The sequence below is a fragment of the Pongo pygmaeus genome, chromosome 9 (genome assembly GCF_028885625.2).
Source record: "Pongo pygmaeus isolate AG05252 chromosome 9, NHGRI_mPonPyg2-v2.0_pri, whole genome shotgun sequence".
Classification (NCBI taxonomy): domain Eukaryota; kingdom Metazoa; phylum Chordata; class Mammalia; order Primates; family Hominidae; genus Pongo; species Pongo pygmaeus.
In genome coordinates this window covers 8,327,793-8,349,098 of record NC_072382.2, presented here as the reverse complement: position 1 = coordinate 8,349,098, position 21,306 = coordinate 8,327,793, and the positions used below count along the sequence as shown (strand labels likewise).

Here is a 21,306-nt window from a genome sequence, read left to right as displayed (position 1 = left end):
AGACTAAGGTCAGCACAGGCCCCTCCCAGCTGAGGGTCTCCTTGGTGACACACACCTCCCCATGGGACCCTGAGACTCGGCGTAGGGATAGAATGGACTATTTTTGTGCAGAGTTCCAAGAAAGGCACTTCCTGCACCCCCGCCCTGCCCCCAGCCCCATCCTTTCTTCCTGTCACCCTGCAGCTGGGTCTGGGCGCTGCAGGCCCCACCTCCTCTGAGCATCAGCCTGGCCCAGGAGACAGGGGTTCTGGGGGTGGCAGGAGCACAGGGCTCGATCTCAGCAGGAAAACATCCCTGGCATGGGGACAGCCCGTGCGTTCCCGGCTCTCTGGCAGAGGCCTCGCCTGGCAGGGCTGTGCGGGGCTGTAACCCGGTTGGCCCCGACCCAGCCAGGCGGACCCAGCCCTTTGGGGCCTCTGAGCCATGAGCCTGAGGGCCTGAGGGGCCAAAATGGACCAAGAGGGTCACCACACCCCTGCCCCCACCCTTGGCCTAACCCCTGCTAAAGACACCCAGCTGCTGGGACCTGGAAGGCGTGGGGTCAGGGGCCCTGGCCCTGGGTGGGGTGGGTGGGAAGGGCCGATTGTCTCATCCTGCGGCTCAGCTGAGCCCAGAGCCCCTCCCAGGGGCTGCGCCCAGCAGGCACCCTTCAGGCTGGGCCACCCCCTCAGGAAGCCTTCTGCCCCCAGACTCAAGGCTTGCTCTGGACCCAGGACCCTCTCTCTGGTCCAAATCCCATTCAGGCCCCAAATGCCCCAGCCCCTGGGCCAGTGTCTCCTCCAGGGTCCTCCCCAGGCTCTTCCCGTGAATTACTCAGGCTGGAATCTGATGAGCTCAGGCCTCCCCACCCAGCGCTGCCTGCCTCTGCCTCCTGCCTGGCTAGTGGGGTCACCACACCCCTCATGGGGGTCTTATCAGCAACCTACATCTCCCACCAGGGTCTAGCATGGGCTGGGGTGGGTGAGTGGTGGTGGGACAGGCCAGGGCTGGAGTGAGGCGACTCGGGAGAGGGCTTGGACTGCTTCTGTGTGCTCCAAAGTATAAAAGTCTGTGTGTGTCTCTGTGTGTCTGTGTGTGTGTGTGTCTGTCTTTGTGTGTCTGTGTGTGTGTCTCTGTGTGTCTATGTGTGTGTGTGTCTGTCTGTGTGTGTGTCTCTGTGTGTCTATGTGTGTGTATGTCTCTGTGAGTTTGTGTGTGTGTCTTTGTGAGTGTGTCTCTGTGTGTGTTTGCACTTCCAATGCTTGGAGAGTGGGAAGGGGCAGCCGTGTGCTGTGTCTCGGGAGAGTGTGCGCCGTCACGTCTGAGTGGGGGATGGAGTGTGCCAGCGGCAGTTCTGCACAGGTAGGTCTAGTGCATCATGGGATCCCAGTGTAGGTGGTCACCATGTGTCTCTGTGTCAGCCTGTCCCCGTGTGTGTGTGTCTGGGAGTCACACTCTGAACCCAAGAATGAGGGTGCTGAAATATTTCAGTGTTTGCAGATCCAGGGATGTCTGAGTGGGTGGCTGGTCTGTGTCAGGGTGTGCCTGGGAGGAGGGGCACCAGTGTGTCCCTGCGCCCTATCCCGCAGGAGTGAGTGGCTGACAGTGTCAGGGTGTGCCTGTTAACCCTGGGGGTGCCCCAGGGTTGTTGCACGTGCCCGTGGCTGGCAGGGTGTGCACCCTGTGTGGGAATGTGGGTCAGACAGTGTCACTGTGTGTTAATTGTGGGTGTGAACATGGGTTGCAAGGCTATGGCAGGGTGCTAGACGCTCTGTGTTGAAGGTGTGGCGGGGTAGGGTGGGTCTCAATGACTGCCTTCTGCTGCACCCCTTTCAGGCCACCCAGTAGGCCCCTGGTTCCTGGAGCACACTGGCCCACAGAACCAGGGATATGCAGCCCTTCCCTCACCCCCCATTCGCAGGGTCCCAGGGACCCACCGCCAGGCGCTTTCCTCCTAGCAGCAGGCTGGGAGCACTGAGTCCCCTGGGTCCTCCGCCTTAGTGGAGGGGACCCTGCACGTGGCCAGGAATGAGGTGCGCTCTGCCCCCTGGTGGCAGCGATGAAGGATGCGCCACCCTGCACCCCAGGAAAGCGGAGGGACGGTTTAGGCTGCGTCTTTCCGAATCAGTCATTCCACATAGACTCACAAGTGCCAGTTCCGGCCCGGACATTGTTCAAGGCCCTTGAGATTTAACTGCGAACAAGGCGGGGTTGGCTCTGGTATTCTAGTGAGGGAAACAGACAATAAACTTGCATACAGAACCACTGTGACTTTAGGAGTGATAAGGGCAACGTTTCCAAGTAAGGAAATGACCCGGCTGCTCTTTAATAGATCCAAACATCAGAGTTCCAGTCTTGCCCTGCAGCAGTGGATGCTGGGCCAGGCATGTCACCTCTTGGAGCCTTGGCTTCTTTTTCCATAAGGACAAAGGCTGGGGAAGGGGTGGCATGGAATCCCTAGGACACAGTGAACCTTCAGTTACCACCCAGATCACACCATGCAAATGGAGAGATGTGACCTGTTTCCCTTTGGCTGGAGCTGGGGGCGCTTGGTGCTTGGTCTATAACAGACACTTTTGTTGTTGTTGTTTGATTTTTTTTTTTTTTTGGAGTCTTGCTCTGTTGCCCAGGCTGGAATGCAGTGGTGTGATCTCAGCTCACTGCAACCTCCACCTCCCAGGTTCAAGCAATTCTCCTGTCTCAGCCTCCCAAGTAGCTGGAACTACAGGCATGAGCCACCCTGCCCAGCTAATTTCTATATTTTTAGTAGAGATGGGGTTTCACCATGTTGGCTAGGCTGGTCTTGAACTCCTGACCTCAGGTGAGCTGCCTACCTCAGCCTCCCAGAGTGCTAGGATTACAGGCCTGAGCCACCTCACCCGGCCTATAACAGACATTTGATAGATGTGCTGAGTGGACATATAAATCAGCCCCTCTGCTTTGAAGGACTGCAGAACCTGGTATCTGAGCCCTTTGTCCTGTAACAAGGCACTTTCCCTGAGCAAGTCTGAGTTTTCTCATCTGTAAAATGGGGCTAGTGAGACCGGTCTTATACTGGCCTATCATTGTCCGCCTTGCCTGGAGGCTCTGCCCCAGGATCATAATCTTGTTGATGCTGATTTGGCCTGGACCCCTGACCAATCGGTTTCTTTTTTGTTTTCTTTTCTTTTTCTTTTTTTCTTTTTTTTGAGAAGGAGTCTTGCTCTGTTGCCCAGGGTGGAGTGCAGTGGTATGATCTTGGGTCACTGCAACCTCTGCCTCCCAGGTTCAAGTGATTCTCTCGCCTCAGCCTCCCCAGTAGCTGGGACTACAGGTGCATGCCACGACACCTGGCTAATTTTTGTATTTTTAGTAGAGATGGGGTTTCACCATGCTGGCCAGGCTGGTCTTGGAACTCCTGACCTCAGGTGATCCACCCGCCTCGGCCTCCCAAAGTGTTGGGATTACAGGCGTGAGCCACCAAGCCCAGCCCAGAGTTTCTTGAGAAGAAAAACCGCAAGACCCAGGCAGCAGCAGCTCCCTGTGGTGCCCCATCACAGGGAAGGGCAGGGAGGGGGTCAGGTCATGCTGAGCCTGGCAAGGGCGGGAAGGGCTTGCAGAGGACCCAGAGCCTCATTCCCATGAGACCAGTTGTACATCCGGCCCCTGGGATCCTCCGAGCACCCTCTACAAACATTCCAGGTCCTTCCTCTGGGACTGAGCTTGACACATCCCATGTTTGATTCCCAGAACCCAGTCCTCCCTTATGCTCCCCAGGTTTCTGCCTCACTGTCCCTCACTCCTGGTTATCAAACTCCAATCAGTGAACAACATTTATTGAGCGCCTATGGCATTTGTGCTCAGCATTGGACTGTGTGAGGCACTAGGAGTGAGTGGTGAAACAGGGAGGGAGGACAGAAGAGCCAACGGGACACTTCCTATCAGTGAGAACCTTGGGAGAGCATGGAAGTGGGGAGGGAAGAGCTGCTGGTGGCCTAGTGACAAAAAAATGGGAGCCCTGCAACTGGGCTGTATCTGGACTGCTCATCTGAAAGTCAATGTCTGGCTGGGCGCGGTAGCTCACGCCTGTAATCCCAGTACTTTGGGAGGCCAAGACGGGCGGATCACCTGAGGTCGGGAGTTTGAGACCAGCCTGGCCAACATGGGGAAACCCCGTCTCTACTAATAACACAAAAATCAGCCAGGTGTGGTGGTGCACACCTGTAGTCCCAGCTACTCGGGAGGCTGAGGCAGGAAAATCACTTGAACCGGGAGGCGAAGGTTGCTGTGAGCCGAGATCACACCACTGCACTTTAGCCAGAGCGACAGAGCAAAACTCCATCTCAAACAAACAAACGAACAAAAAAACCCAAAAAGCCAATGTCCACGATTTCTACCTCCCAGTTGTCATGTCTGACATGTGGGCTGACGTCCCCTCTGTGCCCAGTGCCCGAGGAGAGAGCCTCTGGGGTCGTCCTCCATGGGGGGACAATTCCTTCCTTCCTGGGGATGGCCCCCAAGAGGCTGGCCTTACCCAGACCCCAGAATCTAAGGGACCTGGGGGCCAGCAGCCTTGGCCCCTTCGCTGTCCCCAGGTTGCCTGATGCTGCTGGACTGCAAGGCCCGGGTCCCCCTGTGCTGCTGCAGCCTTGGAGGCGCCCTCACCCCTGGGTGGGCACCCTCTCGGCAGCTTCCCGGGCCGTGCACGCCCCCTCGTGGTTGGTCGTCGGCACTTTTCCTTGTTTGGATTTGCTGCCTGCTCTCGGCTTCCTTGGGGGCTGCCCCGGCCTTTATGGGTGGCTTAAAATGGAGGGTGGAGTTGGAACCTGATGCCCTGGTTTGGGCGGCGGAACCCTTAAGGACTTGCTGTATGACATCCTGGGAGTCACTTTCTTGACCCTCAGTGGGCCCAACAAGCCATGCCAAGTAAAGCTTTTGTGAGGGCCAAGAGTTTAGTGCAGAGAGCATGGTTTCTGAGCCCCCTCTCCACTCTAGAAGCTTATCTGCCAGCTGGTGGATCTCCCCAGAGATGCTGGAGGGCCTGGGAGGACTCCAAATCTTGGGGAGAGACTGTAACTTGGGTACTTTCTCCCCAGGGCCTGATTTCCACGGGAATAACCTCCCTGAACTGGGCGTCAGCAGGTGGGAGCCCTGTCTGGCAGAGAGCGGACTCCGGGAGAGAGTTAGCAGCCCAGCTCTCTCCCTCCCTTTCTGCCATGAGCTCTGCCTGTAGCAAAATCACCCATTTTGATCACTGGGACACTTCTGGGAGCCGAGCAGGGCAGCAATAGTGTCCCCACTTTACAGATGAGAGTACTGAGGCTTGCAGGTGCAGGTCCTTCTGGTGTCCAGGACAGGGGTGGGCCCCGAGCCTTTGCTGCTGTTCCGTGGCCTCTCTAAATCCTCCTGACAACTAAGAGCCATTGGAACCTTTTAGGGTCTGGAAGTCCCAGCCTGGTGGGGGATACTTGGGTGGAGCCCTGCCTTAGCCATGCCCATGAGGGGAAGGGTAAAAGGAGCTGAGACTATCGCCCTCCCCGCGTCAGAGGTTGGGCATCCGTCGGATTCGCCCCCACTTGGCACACTCCCCATTGCAGGCTGGCTCACCCTCAGCTGGGGAAGAAGAACAAGAGGAAAGGGGCCTTGGGCACACAGTCTGGGGGTCCCCCAAGCCCCCTCATCTTTATTCCAGTTCCTCAGATGTGGCAGTTCCCCCAGCTTCCCTGGAGACAAGTATCAGACAAAGGTGGTGGCAGACACAGGACAGGGCCCTGGGTGGGGCTGCTGGCGCTAAAAGGATTTATCAGCAGGCTCAGGGTCTCCCGCCCCGAATGACCCTTCTGGCCACTTCAAGCTACTCCTCTGCTACCCGGCTTCCCTCTGCCTCTGGTTCCCCTGGCTGAGCAGGGCCTTCCCGGGCTTGACCCTGGCCCCCTTCAGCAGTTGTCTCAGACTGTTCCCGAATGTCCCTGGGGCTGGCTTTGACCCCAGCGTCCCCATCTCCCTGGCACCCTTGCTCCTCCCCTCTGCTTCTTGCCTCTGACTGCCCACTGCTCTCCTCCTCTGTCGCAGTCCCCTGGATCTCAGGCCACTCTGCTCGGCGGTAGACAAGGTAGCCAGTGGTGGGCAGCCTGTGGGCCAGGGCCCCAGGGGGCAGGCGGTGGTAGCCCTGCTCCTTGTACAGGAAGAGGCCAAAAGTGTTGGGCTGGGTCACTCGGAACTTGGTGGCACAGAGCTGGTTCAGGGTGGCGATTGAGGCCTCTGGGGGCACGGCCAGGGTCTTGGAGGTGCAGCCACTGCTGGGATCCTGATAGGCTACTCGGAGGAGGTGCTATGCAGGAGGAGAAGCAAAAACAAGTACTCAGCCCTGGCTGGCATGCATCTGGCTCCAAAGCTGAGCCATCAGCTTTCTGGGCTGTGCAGGGACAGGGTGGGGAGGTGGAAATCCAGTGGGAGAACCAAGCAGCAAAAGCTCTGTGAGCTCCAGGGGTCAGCTTGTGGGCCACAGCCGCAGGTGCAAGGACAGCCCAGTGGGGAGCTCACAAGCCTGAGATGAAGCTTTGATAATGAGTACTTTGTGCCCCAAGCACTCTCCTGCATTAACTCATTTAATCTTCACCTCAACCCCAGGAGGCAGGTCCTATTACCCCATTTTACTGATGAGAAAACTGAGGTACAAAGTAGTCAAGTAACTTGCCCAAGTCACCATAACCCAGTGGCAGAGCCAGGATTAGAACCCAGGATCTGGCTACAGAGTCTGGACTCTTCACCAGGGACAGGAAGGTGAAAGGCGGGGATGGTGTCTGGCTCTGAGGACACGGTGGAGGGCCTATTACCTGAAAGCACCGGGTGGCAGGCAGGCGGCGCTGCTCCCAGAGGCTGAGGGAGCGCCGTAGCTCCTGCGCAGGGCTCAGTGGGAGTGTGTGGGCCTGACCCAGGCCACTCAGCAGGGCCAGGCTGGCAGAGAGGCTGGTCAGGTAGTAGCCACCTGGGACACAGGGTGGAAGAACATGGCTCAGGCTGGGTGTGGGGCACCCCATCCCCTCTCCCCTGCTTATTCAGGGCCCACCCAGACAGGGAAGTGGGTTGGGGGTCCCTCACCCTCTCCGGTGAGCAGGCTGGGCTCCAGCAGCTCCGACATGTACTCGGCCTCCAGCAGCAGCTCAGGAAGGTCACAGTGGGCCAAGACGAGGCTCAGCAGAGGCAGGAACTCGTCGGCACCCGCGCCCTCCCCTGTGCGGACATGGTGAGAGGAAGAAGCTTCAGGTGCAGTCCTTGCTTTAGGCAGTGACCCCTCCCCACGCCCTAGGGGCTTCGGAGAGGATGCGCTCCTCTCTAGGCCTCAGTTTCGCCATCTGCAAGAGGGGAGGGTGGGCTCATTCTCTCCTGCAGGGCTGTTCCAGGGTCCTGGGGACCTGCCACTGGGGGCCCGCCTCTGACTCAAAGGGGCGGCGCAGGGTGAGGTGGTGGCAGGGACATACCTTCCTGGGTCCTCAGGGCCATGTAGAGCAGCTTGCAGGCCTGCAGGAGCCGCTTGACCTGGGCGCTGGGTGAGTAGGTGCGGAGCAGCTGCAGCAGCTTCTGGCGCACCTGCTCCATTTCTACTGGGGAGGGCAGGCTCAGGTGGGACCCGAAGGCTCCAGGGCCCTGGGCCCGGGCCAGGCGGAAGCCCTCAGCTAGGCGGCCCAGGGAGCCGTCTGCTGCAAGCCGGCGCCGCAGGCGGGCTGCCAGGATGGGTCGGAGAGGCTTGAGCACAGAGCGATGCAATGACTTCTCCAGGACATGTTCTGCCAGAGGAGCGACACGGAGGGGTCAGGGGAAGACTGGGGGTATGGAGGGCAGAGGCCAGGGGAGAAGGGAAAAGGGGCAGAATCAGGGAGGAGAGGCAAGGAAAGCAGGAGGAGGTAGCCTGGGTGAGACGGAAGAGTTGGGGGAGAGAGGGGATGGAACTCTCTCGAACAGTGGTAAGACAAGGTGGATGTGTAAAGCAGCAGAACAGAATCAGACAGACTGGTGCTGTGGAGGGGAGCAGAGGGTCGGATGGGGCAGTGCTGGAGCTATGGAGAGACGGAGCCTCACCCAGCCTCTTAGGCGACAGCAGCTTCTCAGGGCCCAGCTCCGCGCTCAGCATGGCCCGGGCCCGGCTCAGCGCCTGACGGATGCCCTGCAGCTCCTGGGGCTCGGGCCTGGCCCGCACCTGGGTCAGTAGGTCCTGCACCAGCTGGCCCGCGGCTGTGTGTCGGTCCTGCATCAGTGCTGCTGCGGCCCGGCCCACCTGCCGCTCCGGCGCCAGTAGGGAGCAGAAGGCGGCGCTCATGGACCGAAGCAGAGGCCGCCGGCGGCCCAGGTGGGGTGAGGTCGCTGGGCTCCCCTGGGACCCTGGCACCCCCTCTTCCTCGGAGCTGCTGGGGGAGCCACAGTCCACCTCCTGGAGGGAGGGCATAGGCGGAAGGCTAGGGCCACCGCCTGCTGGCACGCGGTACCCCACTGAGCTCTCTCTCCGTAGCAGCTGGCAAGGGGGCAGCCGCTCTGTCTGGCTGGGGACTGTCCCTGGCAGCACGGGGACGGGGGGAGGCGGCACGGCAGGTGGAGACAGGGGGCTGGAGGTCTCTGTGGACACGCGCACTTTGAAGCTTCTCTTGAATTTCTCCCGCTTGGTGGGCCCTAGGTCCCCCGGGAACAGGGGGTTGAAGAAGCACAAGGCGGCTCCGGTGCCCTGGTCCAGCTCTTGAGGGGACCGGGCCTTCAGCTGGGGCAACACTGGGCCTCCAGCCGGGCCCCGCTGAGCCTTGATGTTGAGGGAGGAGCTCCAGAACTCTAGGGAACAAGAAACTGACTGGGGCCTCCAGGATTGGTTAGGGGAAGTCTCCCAACCAAGGCAAGGCATGGGCTTCGGGAGGTGTGCGCGAGCCTTCCCTTGCCCTCAGCCTCAGCTTGTTCATCTGTGCAATGGGTGGCAGGGAGCCCTTACCAATGCCCAGATGGGAGATGGCCTCCAGCTCTTTGTGGGTGGCTGCGCGGTGGATGGCTCTGGGGAGCTGCAGCGGGAGGAGAAGGATGTCCCTGAGGCCAGAGAGGGGAGCAGAAGGGAGTGAGGGCCAAAGGGGATGGGGAGGATGGGCTGTCCCAAGGAGCAGGGCCCGTGGACACCAGGCACCCTGTGGGCAGACTCACCGGCTGTGGCAGTAGGCACAGATGAGCTGGACTAGGTCCGGGAACACGAGCTCCGAGCCCTCCAAGAAGACGCCTGAGAGAGGAGGGAAGTGAGGTGCTTCTCTGGGGAACCTCCCTGCTTCCAGCCCCTTCCCGCCAGGCCAGCCCCTCACCGCCAGGGCTCTCCAGGATGTAGTGGCTGGAGACGAAGGAGGGGCCGCTGGCTTCAGGCAAACGCAAGCACAGCGCCTGGCACTGGCGGGTGCTAGATTTCCGCACGAGGAACGTCTGCAAGTGGATAGGGCTCAGGCAGCTCAGGACCTTGGCGTCCCACCCCTCTCTCTCCCACCCCTGGCTGGCCAGTCCCTGGAGTTTGGGGCAAGACTCACCCCCGGGGGCTCGGTCCTCAGCATGTGCAGTGCGGCTGCTGCGTTGGCTTGCAGCTGCAGCCACACGGGCCGGGTGAGCAGCAGGCGCTCCCGCAGGCTCACAACGCGCCCCGGCCGCTGCGGCCCGCCTGCCTGCCCGCCGCTGGCGTTGGGCACGTCATACAGTGGGTCCTGGGCTGGCCTGGGGGCGGGCACCCAGATCTGAGCAGGGAGCCAGGGGCTGGGACCCTTGCTCTCCTCTTCCCCGCTCCCGGGTTTCCCACCTTCTCTATCCCCGGGTAGGCCCTCCTCTCACAGCCCCTCCCTGCCCCACCTGGCTGCCCTGCCAACTTCACTAACTTTTCTCTCGCCAGGTGCCCAGTAGTGAAGCTGGATGGGCTGGGGGCTCCAGGAGAGCCCGCGCCTGACTCTCCAGGGCTTTCCATGGCTGGGAGCTCCTTCGCTTCAGGAAGAGAATCCAGTCCCAAGGCAAGGCACGCACATCCCCAGTGAGTAACACTTCCTGAGGGCGGTCCGCCTGTCACACCCGCCAGTTAACTCTTGTGTGTCCACCCTGCCTGGCCAGTGCCCGCCTCCTCTGTTCTGGACCCTGCTTTGGGGGTCAGGGGTCCCCTCCATGCTAGCCCTGCTCTGAGGGCCCCAGCTGGGGGAATGCCACCTCCACACACGGCCTCCTGCAGCCTCACCAGCTCCTCATATTGCAAAGGCGGGCAGGAAGTGGTTAAGCGGCCTCAGTCCCCACAGGCCCCAGCCATGCTCTGGGGGCACCTCTGGGTCTGTGGTCAGTCGCTCATCTGCCCCTGGCCTCAGGTCAGCCTTGTGGGAGAGCACCCTCTACTTTCCATAGATGACTCATTCCTGAACCTGGGTTTTAGGATTTTAGGTTGCCATGGAGAAAATATGCCATGTCTCCATGGAAACCAACCTATTTGCTTAACTGAGGTTCTGGGGGTGGTTCTGACACTCAGCGCTAACCAGGGGGAGTCTGGCTGTGAGGTCGTCAGCACATGGCGGTGCTGCCGGCTGCCTCCCACGCACGCAGGCTCTGCCAGCCTGCCTTGCCAATCTGCCAGGCAACTGGGACAGGTGCAGACATGACCCAGGCTTCAAGCACACACACCCACCCTCCCTACCGAGGCACTCTCCCGCTGCCATATGTTGACTCTGCCCAGAGCCAGGCAGCCCAGCGCCCACCTCCCCCTCCCCAGCCTGGCCCCACGCACAGTGCTCCAGCCTCTGCTGGGTAGTGCGAGTCGGCCTGGTTCAGGTGCTCCCCACGGAAGCCCTGATTCTCTTGCAAGGTAAATCACACACACACGGGGCACGCCAGAGTCCCAGGAAAGGTTTTAATTCCAGTCCTTGGAATCTGAGAGGCAGACACCAAGAACTGCCCTGAGAAAACCTGGGGGGCCTGGCATTTTGCCTCCAGCTCCAGCCAGGGTGGACAGACCCCCAGATAATCACGTCTGACTCAGAGTTCCCGCACAGTGGAAACTGGCTCCCTGGCCCTGAGGCCGGAGAGCCTGCATCCAAGGTCAGCAAGAGGATGTGGCTTCGACTTCGGCTGTCTTCTCTGTCAGGGGAGCCCCAAGAGGTGGATCTTCAGGAGTGGGAGGTGGCAGGCGGCTCAGGGATGGAGACAGCAGCCTTGCCTGGCCAGGTCAGCTCCACGGCCACAGCTGTGCAGGCCTCGAGGAGGGCAGAGGAGTCCAGGCCAGTGCCAGCTGGAGTGAGAGGGCCCAGCAGCACCACAGGAGCCTGGCTGGGCAGACCCTGAGGGGCCTGTGGGTCCGCCTGTCTGCAGGAGGAAGACGAGAATCCTGGGTGCGGTGCCAGCTGCTCTGAGGGTCCCCCTGGCTGCGAACAGCAGGGTCAAGGTCCTGTGCGTATGTGGGAAGGAGAAAACTGTCACCAGTGAGGAAGCTGAAAGGAGGGAGGCAGCCACTTACTGAGTGGCTTTGGGCTGGCCCAGGACAGGCCTCCTGGGCAGCTCCACAGCCCTCCCTGACCCCTCCTGAGTGGGAGCTCCATCAACCCAGAGCTTCCCCAGCCCCATCCTGGTTCCTGCTCCTCAAACGCCCACAAGCCCCTCAAATCTAGACCATCCTAACTTTCTTGGGCCACTGATTCTGACGCAGTCATAGCCTCTCTGGGCTCCTTCCTGGAGGCTGAGCTGAGCAAAGGTGATGGCAAGGGAGCAGGGGAGGCCGTGCAACAGCCATGGTTCTTACCATCTGATTTTCTCTTCTGAGGGGACACAGCTGCCCTAGCCTGGGTGGGTGAGAAGAAAAGCTCCCCTGAGAGCCCACCTCCAGCTTGGCAATCCCTGCCCCACCCCCCACCTCCGTGGCCTGTGGGCTGCTGCCTCAGGCCCCACCCAGGCAGAGCTCCCATGCTCCTGACCGCTGGCCAGCTCAGCGGCTCTCCCGCCTCCCCGCCACCTTCCCACCCCATCAAAACCTGTCCTGGAACAGGAAGGGGCTGACACAGACTAGAAATCCCTTTTCCCAGGGCCGCCTTGAGCAAGAGGACTTGTGAGCCAACTGCGATCCAGGGACCCTGGGCTGAAGATGGGGGAGCCTTGGTGAGCAGAGAACTCCCAGGCCTGCAGATGGCAGAGCTGCTGCCAGGGTGGGGGGCCCTGAGGTGGGGCAGGTCACGTGGGCAGCAGCGGCCCCCACCTTTTTGATGGCCGTCCAGTCCTCCAGGATGTCGATCTCTTGAAGCATGTACACGATGTATGGGCCTGTGGTGGGGGTCAAGGAAGCCCAGTGGAGGTGGCAGGTGATGAGGGCAGGGCCACCCACCTGACATTCAGGAGTGGGGGTACAGCGGACAGCATGGAGTGGGAGCTGAGGACCTGGGTCCGAGCTCAGGTTCCACCTCCTACCTCTTAGTCCCCTGGTTCCGGGGGTCCTCCTGGAACCAAGTCTATAGAGGACACCAAGTGTTGTTCCCCATCCCTTGCTCACCCTCACCTCGTCTTAGGTCAGCTGGCTGAGGCCCATCCCATCTCACTCTGCAGCACTGGCCCTGACCTGGCCCCTTCCCTGATCCAAAGACAGATGCAGGGCTTATCCCTTCAGAGACAACTCCCCCTCCCCCAGTGCTCCCTACCTGATGTCTCCATGCCTTCACCTTCCATTTGCTCAAGTCATGGCCTTCCAGATTCCTCCCTCCCTGCCTGGGCCTGCTCTCCAGCACCAGGTAGCCATAATGACTAAGACTGGCTGCTGCAGGAATGCCCTCAGGGGTGTAGGAGGACTCAGCTCTGCCAGGACAGATGAAAGCACAGCAGGCTCTGGACTAAGCTTAAGCTAGCCCTGCCTAGGGAGGGGCGGAGGCAGCCGGTGCCCTCTGGGATGTGGGTACCCCATGGCAGGGCACAAAAGCGCACAGGAGAGTGAAGCCATAGGCACTAGGGCAAGACCAGAAGAGGCCTCACAGAGGAGGTAACGTTTGAGATAAGCCCTGGACAGTCGGGACAGGCAGGACTTCCAAGAGGAGGGTGGGATGTGAGCAAAGCCTCCCCAGGGAAAGCTGGGGACCCGCTCGGACAATCCCGGGCGATGGAAAGGTCTCAAAGGCCAAACCTCACTCAGGCTCAAGTGCAGTGGCACCATCTCGGCTCACTGCAGCCTTGATCTCTCAGGCTCAAGCAATCCTCTTGCCTCAGCCTTCAGAGTAGCTGGGACTATAGGTGCACACCACCACGCCTGGCTAATTTTTGTTATTTTTTCTAGAGATGGGTTTCACCATGTTGCCCAAGCTGGTCTCGAAATGAATTCCTGGGCCCAAGCAATCTGCCTGCCTTGGCCTCCCAAAGTGCTGGGACTATAGATGTGAGCCACGGAGCCCAGCCTGTTTCTGTTTTCCTAGGGTCCACATAGCCCAGAGAGACCCAGGACCCCGTAAGAAAGTGCTGACAGCTGGATTTGCCTGGACACGTTCACATGACACCAAGCAACCACGAGTGCATCTAGTGTAACTGTCCTCCATGTCCCCTCCAACCCCCTCCCCCAGGTCTGGAGGTGACCCTAACATCCTGCCCACTTTTAGGCCACCTTGGGTGAAAGGATACCAGAAACCAGAGGTGCCTTCTTCCTCTTGCTGGGCGGCAGGGAGTCCCAAGACCTGGAGCTGCCTCTGGCGTGCAGTTTGTCGTCCCACCATTCTGCCCCCAGACCCAGAGTTAGAATTGGGGTGCTGGCCCACAGGATACTCCCTTTTCTGTAGCCTCTGCCCCCACAATGGGCCAGCCTGGCCTCATTTCCCCTGCGCCATCACCACCCTGGGCTTGGGGTAGAAGCCCCTTAGGGCTGTTCAGGTCCTGCACAGCTGCACAATCCTGCAAGAGGCCGCTGCACTTCTGTGAGCCTCATCTGTTTAGTGGACAGTGGGATGACGACAATCCCTGCCACCCCAGGACTCCACATGAACACAGGTACTAGGAACATGGAGCGGACTACAGCTATTGCATGGGACTGCATGTCACACTGATACCTGTTTTGGAAAGAGCAGGGGCAGAAGAGGGCAGGGAGAGCCACTCTTCCTGAGCCCCCATTGTGTGCCAGGCCCTTTCCAGGCCTGGTCTCCTTCAGCCCTCACACTGACCCCAAGAGGCAGGTCCTCTGACTGTCCCCTTGACTTCAGGACATCTGAAGTCCAAAGAGGGGTGGGCATGGACAGAGCCGGGCCCAGTTCTGGGGTGTCCAGGCTCTCGCGCTCACCAGAGCTGAGGTCCAGGCTCTGGCGGTCCTCCTCCAGCCTCTGGATCCGCTCCTGCAGCTCCCCCTGCAGCGTGTCATAGAGCAGCAGCTTCTCACTCTGGAAGAGGGGGCAACAGCTCAGCAGGACGGATGGGGTGAGGCCACTTCAGGCCTTGAGCCCCGCCTTGCCCCCAGTGTGCCCAATCAGGCTCACCTCCAGGTGCTGTTTGGCTCCCTGTAGCTCACATTCGTACTTATTCCTGATCACATCCAGACAGAAGCCCTTGTAGATCCCTGCAGAGAAAGGGAGGAGGGTCCCTGCTTGGCTGGGGAGCCCGGTGCCCACATAGGAGGGCTGAGAGCAAAGGGCAAGGCCGGGCAGGAACGAGAGAGGAAGGGGACAGGGTGCCATGGGTTCTGGGAGGCGAAGAGGGTGCAGAACCACCCACAGACCTGCCACCTGAATGCGAATCTTGAGGCTCCGCTGCAGCCCCCCAAGGGGCTCCGTGTATTCAGGGGCTCTCTCAGCCCCCACTTCCTCCAGCCGCAACCGCAGCTGACTCAGTCGTTCCCTGAACAACCTGGGTGGTAAAGAGGCAGCCGTGCACCCATTTGCTCACCCATCGCTCTTGGGCAAACACGTACTCAGCACCCATTCCACAGCAAGCCCAGTGTTAGGCGTGCACTTCCTGGGCACCAACCACGCCTGCCCAGTACCAGGCCCGCCACCTCCTCATCCCAGATCTTCGCAGACCCAGCCCAAGGTGTCCCCATGCTCACTTCTCCTTTAGCTCTGAGAACTGCTTCTCTAGGTCCAGCATCTCACTGACACACTCGCTGCGGCGTCGCTCATAGTCCTCATCATCCATCTCTGGGACAAGAGGCCAGTAAGGGCTAGCTCTGGGGAGGAGTGGTGGGTACCTGCATGTGTGTGTGTGCATGCATGCCTGTGTGTAGGGCCTGTGTGTGTGTGTGCGTGCGTGCATGCTTGTGTGAAGGGGCTGTGTGTGTGCGTGCTTGTGTGAAGGGGCTATGTGTGTGCTTGTGTGCTTGTGTGTAGGGGCTGTGTGTGCATGTGCATGCATGCTTGTGTGAAGGGGCTGTGTGCACGTGTACTTCTGTGAAGGGGCTGTGTGTCTGTGCATGCATGCTTGTGTGTAGGGGCTGTGTGTGCATGTGCGTGCGTGCTTGTGTGTAGGGGCTGTGTGTGCGTGCTTGTGTGCAGGGGCTGTGTGTGTGCGCGTGCGTACTTGTGTATAGGGGCTGTGTGTGTGTGCTTGTGTGAAGGGGCTGTGTGTGCATGTGTGCGCTTGTGTGCAGGGGCTGTGTGTGCGTGTGCTTGTGTGTAGGCACTGTATGTGCATGCGTGTGTGTAGGCGCTGTGTGTGTGTGTGCATGTGTGTGTGTAGGGGCTCTGTGTGTGTGTGTGTGTGTGTGTGTGTGTGTGTGTGTAGGGGCTCACCAGAGCTCTCCTCTTCTGACTCTGTCTGGCTGCCGCTCCGCTCCTCCTCACTCTCTTCCTCCTCCCCATTCATCTCAGCGGCAGAATCACCCTCTGCTTCCATCTCTTCTGTGTCTTTGCTTGGAGGCTGGACAGGCATCTGGACTCTGGGAGAAGGAATGGAGCTATCACTTATGGCTGCCCACAGCTCAGAGGGGGAAAGAGGCAGCAGGGAGATGAACCCAACCTGATCCCAGATGGGGAAAGCCAGGGAAGTGACTGGCCTGGCCACACGTTGAGCACAAACTGGGTGACAAGGGTGCAAATGGCCATCTGCACCTCTCACAGAAGCCTGGGAGCTGTGGAACTGCTCCTGCTCTTGGATGTCACTGGTGATCCTAATCCTAGGAATACTGGCCAAGGCTGTGATCCACAGAGAGGAAAGGCCCAGGGGGCACTCTCCACTGCCTTTGCAACTGGACCTAAATTTCTTTTCTTCTTCTTCTTATTTTCTGAGACAGAGTCTCGCTCTGTTGCCAGGCTGGAGTGCAGTGGCACAATCTCAGCTCACTGCAACCTCCTCCCGGGTTCAAGCGATTCTCGTGCCCCAGCCTCCCAAGTAGTGAGATTACAGGCGCCCGCCACCACACCCGAACTGGACCTAAATTTCTAACTGGGGCTTTCAAGGTCTTTCCCAGACTGGACTTGACCTACCGGTCCAGCTCCTTCCTCCCAGCATGCAACGGCTAGTGCTCGCACTTCCACCATCCGCCCTCTGCCTCAGCTGTTCCTTCTGCCTACAATGCCTTCGGCTTCTCTTCCAGATAACGTTACACTCTCCTTGTCTTTCATTGTGCTCTGGGTCAAATCCCATCTCCTCCTGCTTCCTCTTGGACCGCAGGTCGTCAGTGCTCCCCTCTCTTTTCTGTGTCTTCAGCTTCTAACTCTTAGCAACCTCCTTCCCATGAAACTTTAGATGTGCTTGGGTATTTCCCAGCATTAACAAAACACAGAAACACAAAACCTCACCCATCCCACCTAACTGCTCCGTTTGCCACTTCACAGTTACACTTTTCAAGGTCTCATGAACACTGGCTGTTCCTACTTTCACCTCCCACTTGTTCGATGTCATCAATCTCAGCTGAAACTGATCCCGTAGCATTAACCAATGACTTCCTTGTGGCTAATGCCAATATTTTTCAGTGCTTATTTTAATCGTCTGCTCGGCAACATTGAACACTGGTAAGCATTCCTTCTTCTACTGACTCATCTAACATGTATTGAACATCTAACATATGCTAGGTACCGTCAGACACTGTGGTATGCAGGCGCCCAAGTGTGACTGTCTTTGACCTCACGGAGTTTACAAGTTCCTGGGAGAGAGGGGCAAAGGAGCACACTATAACCATGGCAGGAGGAGAGTTAAGACCAGGGGCATAATGGAGGGGTATATAACCAGGACCTGGAGCCCGATGCAGCAGGGAGGCTTCCAGACAAAGATGGACCAGCTGGGTGAGCTGCACTTATTGAGGGAACATTCCAGGTAGAGTCAGTAGCAAAGACCCAGAAATAAGAGAAGGAAAGCAGCTGGGGGAACATGGGTCTAAGTCTCAGTGAGAAATCTGAGCTGCAGAGACTTGGTCGTCAGCATACAGCAAGTTCTTCATGTCGCAGGAGAAGGTGCGACTAGCAAGGCACAATGTGTGCGATCAGAAGACGCCCAGGGTCACCAAAGGGGCAGATGAGGGGACCCCTACAAAGGAGGAGGCAAAACCCGAAGTCGTGGAGAAAGAGAGTTTTAGAAGAAAGCCAAGTACTGCCAAGTAGTAATTGTACTGATAGTGCCAAGTACTGCCAAGAGATCACCTAAGAAGAAAACAGTCCTCTCAGCAGATAATCTCTCAATCCCCTGCAGGCTTCTATTTTATTGTGTTCTTCCAACTTCTCTGGACACTGCTTTGTAGTCCTTTAGAACAGTACAGACACCACTCCCTCTAGGAAGCTTTGTTTATATCTATTTGCCTGTTCTCATGTCTGTTCCCCCAATCAGTCTGTGAGCCTCACTAGGGCAGGGGCTGCACATGTACCTTATTTACCTAGCACAGTGCTGGTTCACTTGATGACTGGAGGATCTGCAAATACAAATTTAACAAAGAAATTTTTTGTGAGGCAGACATTAGCTTTTACTTTTCGGTAGTCCCAGGTCCCTGTAATGGTAGCAAACTTTCCTTGACACCAATTCAAGTTATGTATAGTAAGCCTGGCCTAGGTGAGCGTTTAGTCATATTCCTCAACAATTTCACTAATGACCTGCACCTGATTGAAAGACTCGGTTCTCTAAACCAGCTTCATCTTTCCCGTTATCAAGCCTCAGTTCCCAACATTTGCAATGCCTCTTCACTGTTAGTATATTCACTTTGTAAGACGCAGCTTAAGTCTATCTCTTCCAGAAGCCTTTCTTTCCTCACCCTGGTTCTGATTTTGAGTGAGTTAAGTCACAACCTTCCCACCTTACCCCGGGTACAAAAAGCGGATAACCATTCCTGCTGAGTGTTGAGGAGCTCGCAGGTGGTAAGGGATGGAAAAGCACACTGTAAAGCGCTGTACACAGGCAATTTATCTTTTCAGAATGGCAGCTCCTCCGGGGCAGGCCCCTAGGGAAGGCAGACCCTCCTCACTCTCGCAGAGGTCAACCTAGGTTCTCCGCAGCGCCCAGGGGGCCTCCCGCTCCCTTCTAGATGCGCCGGAGCGGGCCGGAATATCACTGGCTCGCCCGCAGCCCAGCACGCGTCAGGCCGGTTAAATCTCTGTTTCGGCCTCGGAGGAGGAGATTGTGCCGGCCCTGCTCGACTAACCGGAGAGGCCGAACCAAAAGCCATGCATGACGATACGCACCGCGGGGACTGGGGCCTCTGGCCTGACGACGGAGATTCCCTGAGAGATTCCCGTGGTTTCCGGTACCGGCTGCTGCCGCCGGACTCCCGTAGGCGCTGCGCGGCTCCCTTTTCTCTGGGAGGCAGAGCCTACCGCTGCTTCCGTGTGCGTCATCAGGAGACGACGGTCGGGGGATGCTCACAGTTGGACAGTTTGGTCCCGAGGCATGCTGGGATACCGCGGGCCGGTCTCCATAGTAACTGGCCGACATTCGCGCAGGCCTTCGGCCTGCAGGGAAGGCCCTGATGTTTCAGTGCTTTGCAGACGGTGCCCTTCGTCCGCGGCCGTCTCCCCACGGCGTGCAAGGGGAGAAGCCGGCCCCGATCCCCCCACCCCCAGCTCAGGAGAGTAACGGAGCCAGCTGTGGGTGTGAACACGCATTTATTTACACATTGTCATCGGTAGGCACATACCCAGCCCAGCCTGTTGAAGGGACAGATCTCAGGCTGTCACCCATGGAGCCTGCAGACCCTTCCCTCCTCCAGAACCCTTGAGGGCGAAGGCCTGAGAGAACCAGGAATTTTAGGCTTCTGTTCAAGAGCTAAGAACTAAATTTTATGCCTTCATCTGATTACTTTACAAAAAGTCCATTTCATTAAGTATTCAGACTTCTTAGCTCCATCCCATTCATACTCTTTGCTCTCCTACTACCCACCCAAGATTGTTAATAATAACAATAATAATACTGCGATAATATTAATACTTCACATTTGTACGAAGCTTACAGAATGTTTTCACATATAGCATCTCATCTGAGCCTCCCAACAGTTCCGTGAGGTAGGTATTCTCACCTCCCTTTTTACGTACAGGGTAACCGAGGCTCAGAGAGGTAACGGGATTTACTCAAGGCCACACAGCTAGTTAGTGGTAAAGCTAGGACTCGATCCCAGCACCCCATATTCAAGTCCAGTGTTTCAACACCACAGCTACCGCTGTAAAGTGGAGCGACATTTCTTACCCCAGTCAGGCCTAAATGGTGGCCTGAGGAGCCAAGAGGCTGACTTCTCAGATTAGGGGAGGGAAGGGCTCAGCAGCGTCGGGGAGAGTTGGGGTACTTGGCCTTCAACTCCTGTTTGAACTGGCGATAAAGGATCTTATTGTGCTGATTTTCAGCCTCCTTTTGGGGATGGAACTTCAACGCTTCTTTGAAGCCCTTATGAACCAAGAAACCTTCGTTCAGGACCTCAAAATCAAACCCCGCCACATGCAGCTCGCAGGCCTGTAGGAGGAAAGACAGGTTAGCAAAGTTTGATGACATTGACAGGGCTGAGACTGATTCCCCTGAAGCCACAGTCCGGCGTCCTCACCCCTCTGGAAGTATCCTGGATCTTCCACACCATCCACCCACCTCCTGAACTATGATCCTTCCTGCTTCATTGCCTCCTTTCCATCCAGGGCCACTCCTCATAACTCCCTGATCCCACCACCCCTCCTGCCCCATTACCCCTGCCCTCTCCCTTATGAGCACCTGGCTGATTCGGTTGAAGCCGTACTGCCGAAAACGCTCGTCGAAGGTGGGCACCTTGCCTCCTGCCACGTAGAATGGCTCCCAGGGGTCCTGCCAAGGTACCACGTAGGCGGGCCGCAGCAAGCTCTCTTCCGGCAGGTTGACCCAGCGGGAATAGTTGGTGGGTGCCTGGCAGGGGGTGCACAACCCATAATAGAAGGGCCGCACCTCGCCAACCTGGTAGAGCTGCACCAGCTCGTTTTTGTTCATGGGCATGCGGCGGGCTCGTCGGATCTCGAAGGCAGGCACCACCAGCGCGGTGCCTCCCCACTGGTTGCTCTGATCCAGCATTTCCCGCAGGCCTCTCCACAGCCCCTCGCTGGGCACCATGTCCACATCGATCACCAGGGCATAGTTGGCCCCCTCACGAGCCAGATTCCTCAGCAGGTTATTGGGGTAGGAGACGTTGGTGCCCAGCGCATAATTAATCCCGGGCTGGGCCACCCTGGCTAGCTTGTCAAAGACCTCCTGGCAGGACCGCAGCAGGGCAAACTCCCCCGGCTCCCGGGGGTCGGGCACGGCTGCCTCGTAACGCGAGGGGCACACGAGGTGCATGGCGACCCTGGCGCGCATGTCGGGGCAGTGGCTGCTCAGCGCGTAGGCCAGCACCGTGGCCAGCTGCGCCTCCTCCTTGGTGGCCGCGAACACCGACACGGACAGCGGGCCCTCCCAGCGCTCCAGCAGACCCGACAGGTGCAGCAGGTTGTCCACGCTGGCGTGCGTGGCCAGGATCACATCGTTGGGGTCCATGGTGGTCTTCAGCAGGCCCCTGTAGACGCGGTAATCGCCGCTAGCGTCCAGTACGCCTCCAGAGGCCAGCGCGGTGCGGAGCTGCGTCTTGACCTGGTCCACGGACCGTGGGGACGGGGGAAAGAACTCAAAATATTGGTCTTGCTCCTCCTGCCCGTGCAGTCCGGACAGCAGCGACAGGTAGAGCAGCTGCAGCATCGCCACCAGCATGAGTGCGGCCAGCAGCAGCTGGTAGAAAGCGCACCGGATGGCGTAGGACATCTGCATGGCTCTCCGGGCTCGGGGCGCGCAGCAACGACCACCCGGCCACAGACTACGCCAGCGGCCGCAAGCCCGGATTTACCGCAGCCTGCCGAGCGCAGCCGAGGCGAGCCGAGGCCAGCCGAGCCCCGCGCGCCGCCCCGCCCCGCCCGCCGCCCGCCGCCCGCCGCCCGCCGCCGCCCCCAGCCCCCAGCGCGCCGGCTC

The 21,306-nt window shown here is 58.8% G+C and overlaps 3 protein-coding genes across 8 annotated transcripts; all 3 read right to left on the bottom strand.

The window, feature by feature from the left end:
* Nucleotides 1–5,601: 5,601 nt before the first annotated feature.
* On the bottom strand, nucleotides 5,602–10,621 carry RIN1 (Ras and Rab interactor 1). The gene is made up of 10 exons (XM_054440587.2): nucleotides 9,840–10,621; nucleotides 9,501–9,681; nucleotides 9,285–9,399; nucleotides 9,133–9,205; nucleotides 8,930–9,021; nucleotides 8,038–8,775; nucleotides 7,440–7,745; nucleotides 7,060–7,191; nucleotides 6,795–6,946; nucleotides 5,602–6,289 (listed from the first exon to the last, which is right to left on the bottom strand). The coding sequence occupies exons 1-10, from the start codon at nucleotides 9,923–9,925 to the stop codon at nucleotides 5,813–5,815; spliced, it is 2,352 nt and encodes a 783-aa protein (XP_054296562.2). The 5' UTR covers nucleotides 9,926–10,621; the 3' UTR covers nucleotides 5,602–5,812.
* A 211-nt stretch (nucleotides 10,622–10,832) lies between these two features.
* Nucleotides 10,833–18,745, bottom strand: BRMS1 (BRMS1 transcriptional repressor and anoikis regulator). 6 transcript variants are annotated; one of them, XM_054440581.2, is made up of 11 exons: nucleotides 18,546–18,697; nucleotides 17,738–17,782; nucleotides 15,672–15,817; nucleotides 14,990–15,080; nucleotides 14,663–14,790; nucleotides 14,424–14,503; nucleotides 14,231–14,327; nucleotides 13,582–13,674; nucleotides 12,182–12,246; nucleotides 11,732–11,771; nucleotides 10,833–11,298 (listed from the first exon to the last, which is right to left on the bottom strand). In XM_054440581.2, the coding sequence occupies exons 3-11, from the start codon at nucleotides 15,808–15,810 to the stop codon at nucleotides 11,162–11,164; spliced, it is 870 nt and encodes a 289-aa protein (XP_054296556.1). In that variant the 5' UTR covers nucleotides 15,811–15,817; nucleotides 17,738–17,782; nucleotides 18,546–18,697; the 3' UTR covers nucleotides 10,833–11,161. The 6 variants fall into 6 exon arrangements, with proteins under 6 accessions (XP_054296556.1, XP_054296557.1, XP_054296559.1 ...); XM_054440582.2 differs by having other exon boundaries at nucleotides 17,747–17,782; XM_054440584.2 differs by having other exon boundaries at nucleotides 10,833–11,380; nucleotides 17,747–17,782; nucleotides 18,546–18,696.
* A 203-nt stretch (nucleotides 18,746–18,948) lies between these two features.
* B4GAT1 (beta-1,4-glucuronyltransferase 1) lies at nucleotides 18,949–21,277 on the bottom strand. Its single transcript, XM_054440578.2, has 2 exons — nucleotides 20,053–21,277; nucleotides 18,949–19,803 (listed from the first exon to the last, which is right to left on the bottom strand). The coding sequence occupies exons 1-2, from the start codon at nucleotides 21,106–21,108 to the stop codon at nucleotides 19,612–19,614; spliced, it is 1,248 nt and encodes a 415-aa protein (XP_054296553.1). The 5' UTR covers nucleotides 21,109–21,277; the 3' UTR covers nucleotides 18,949–19,611.
* Between the last annotated feature and the right edge of the window lie 29 nt (nucleotides 21,278–21,306).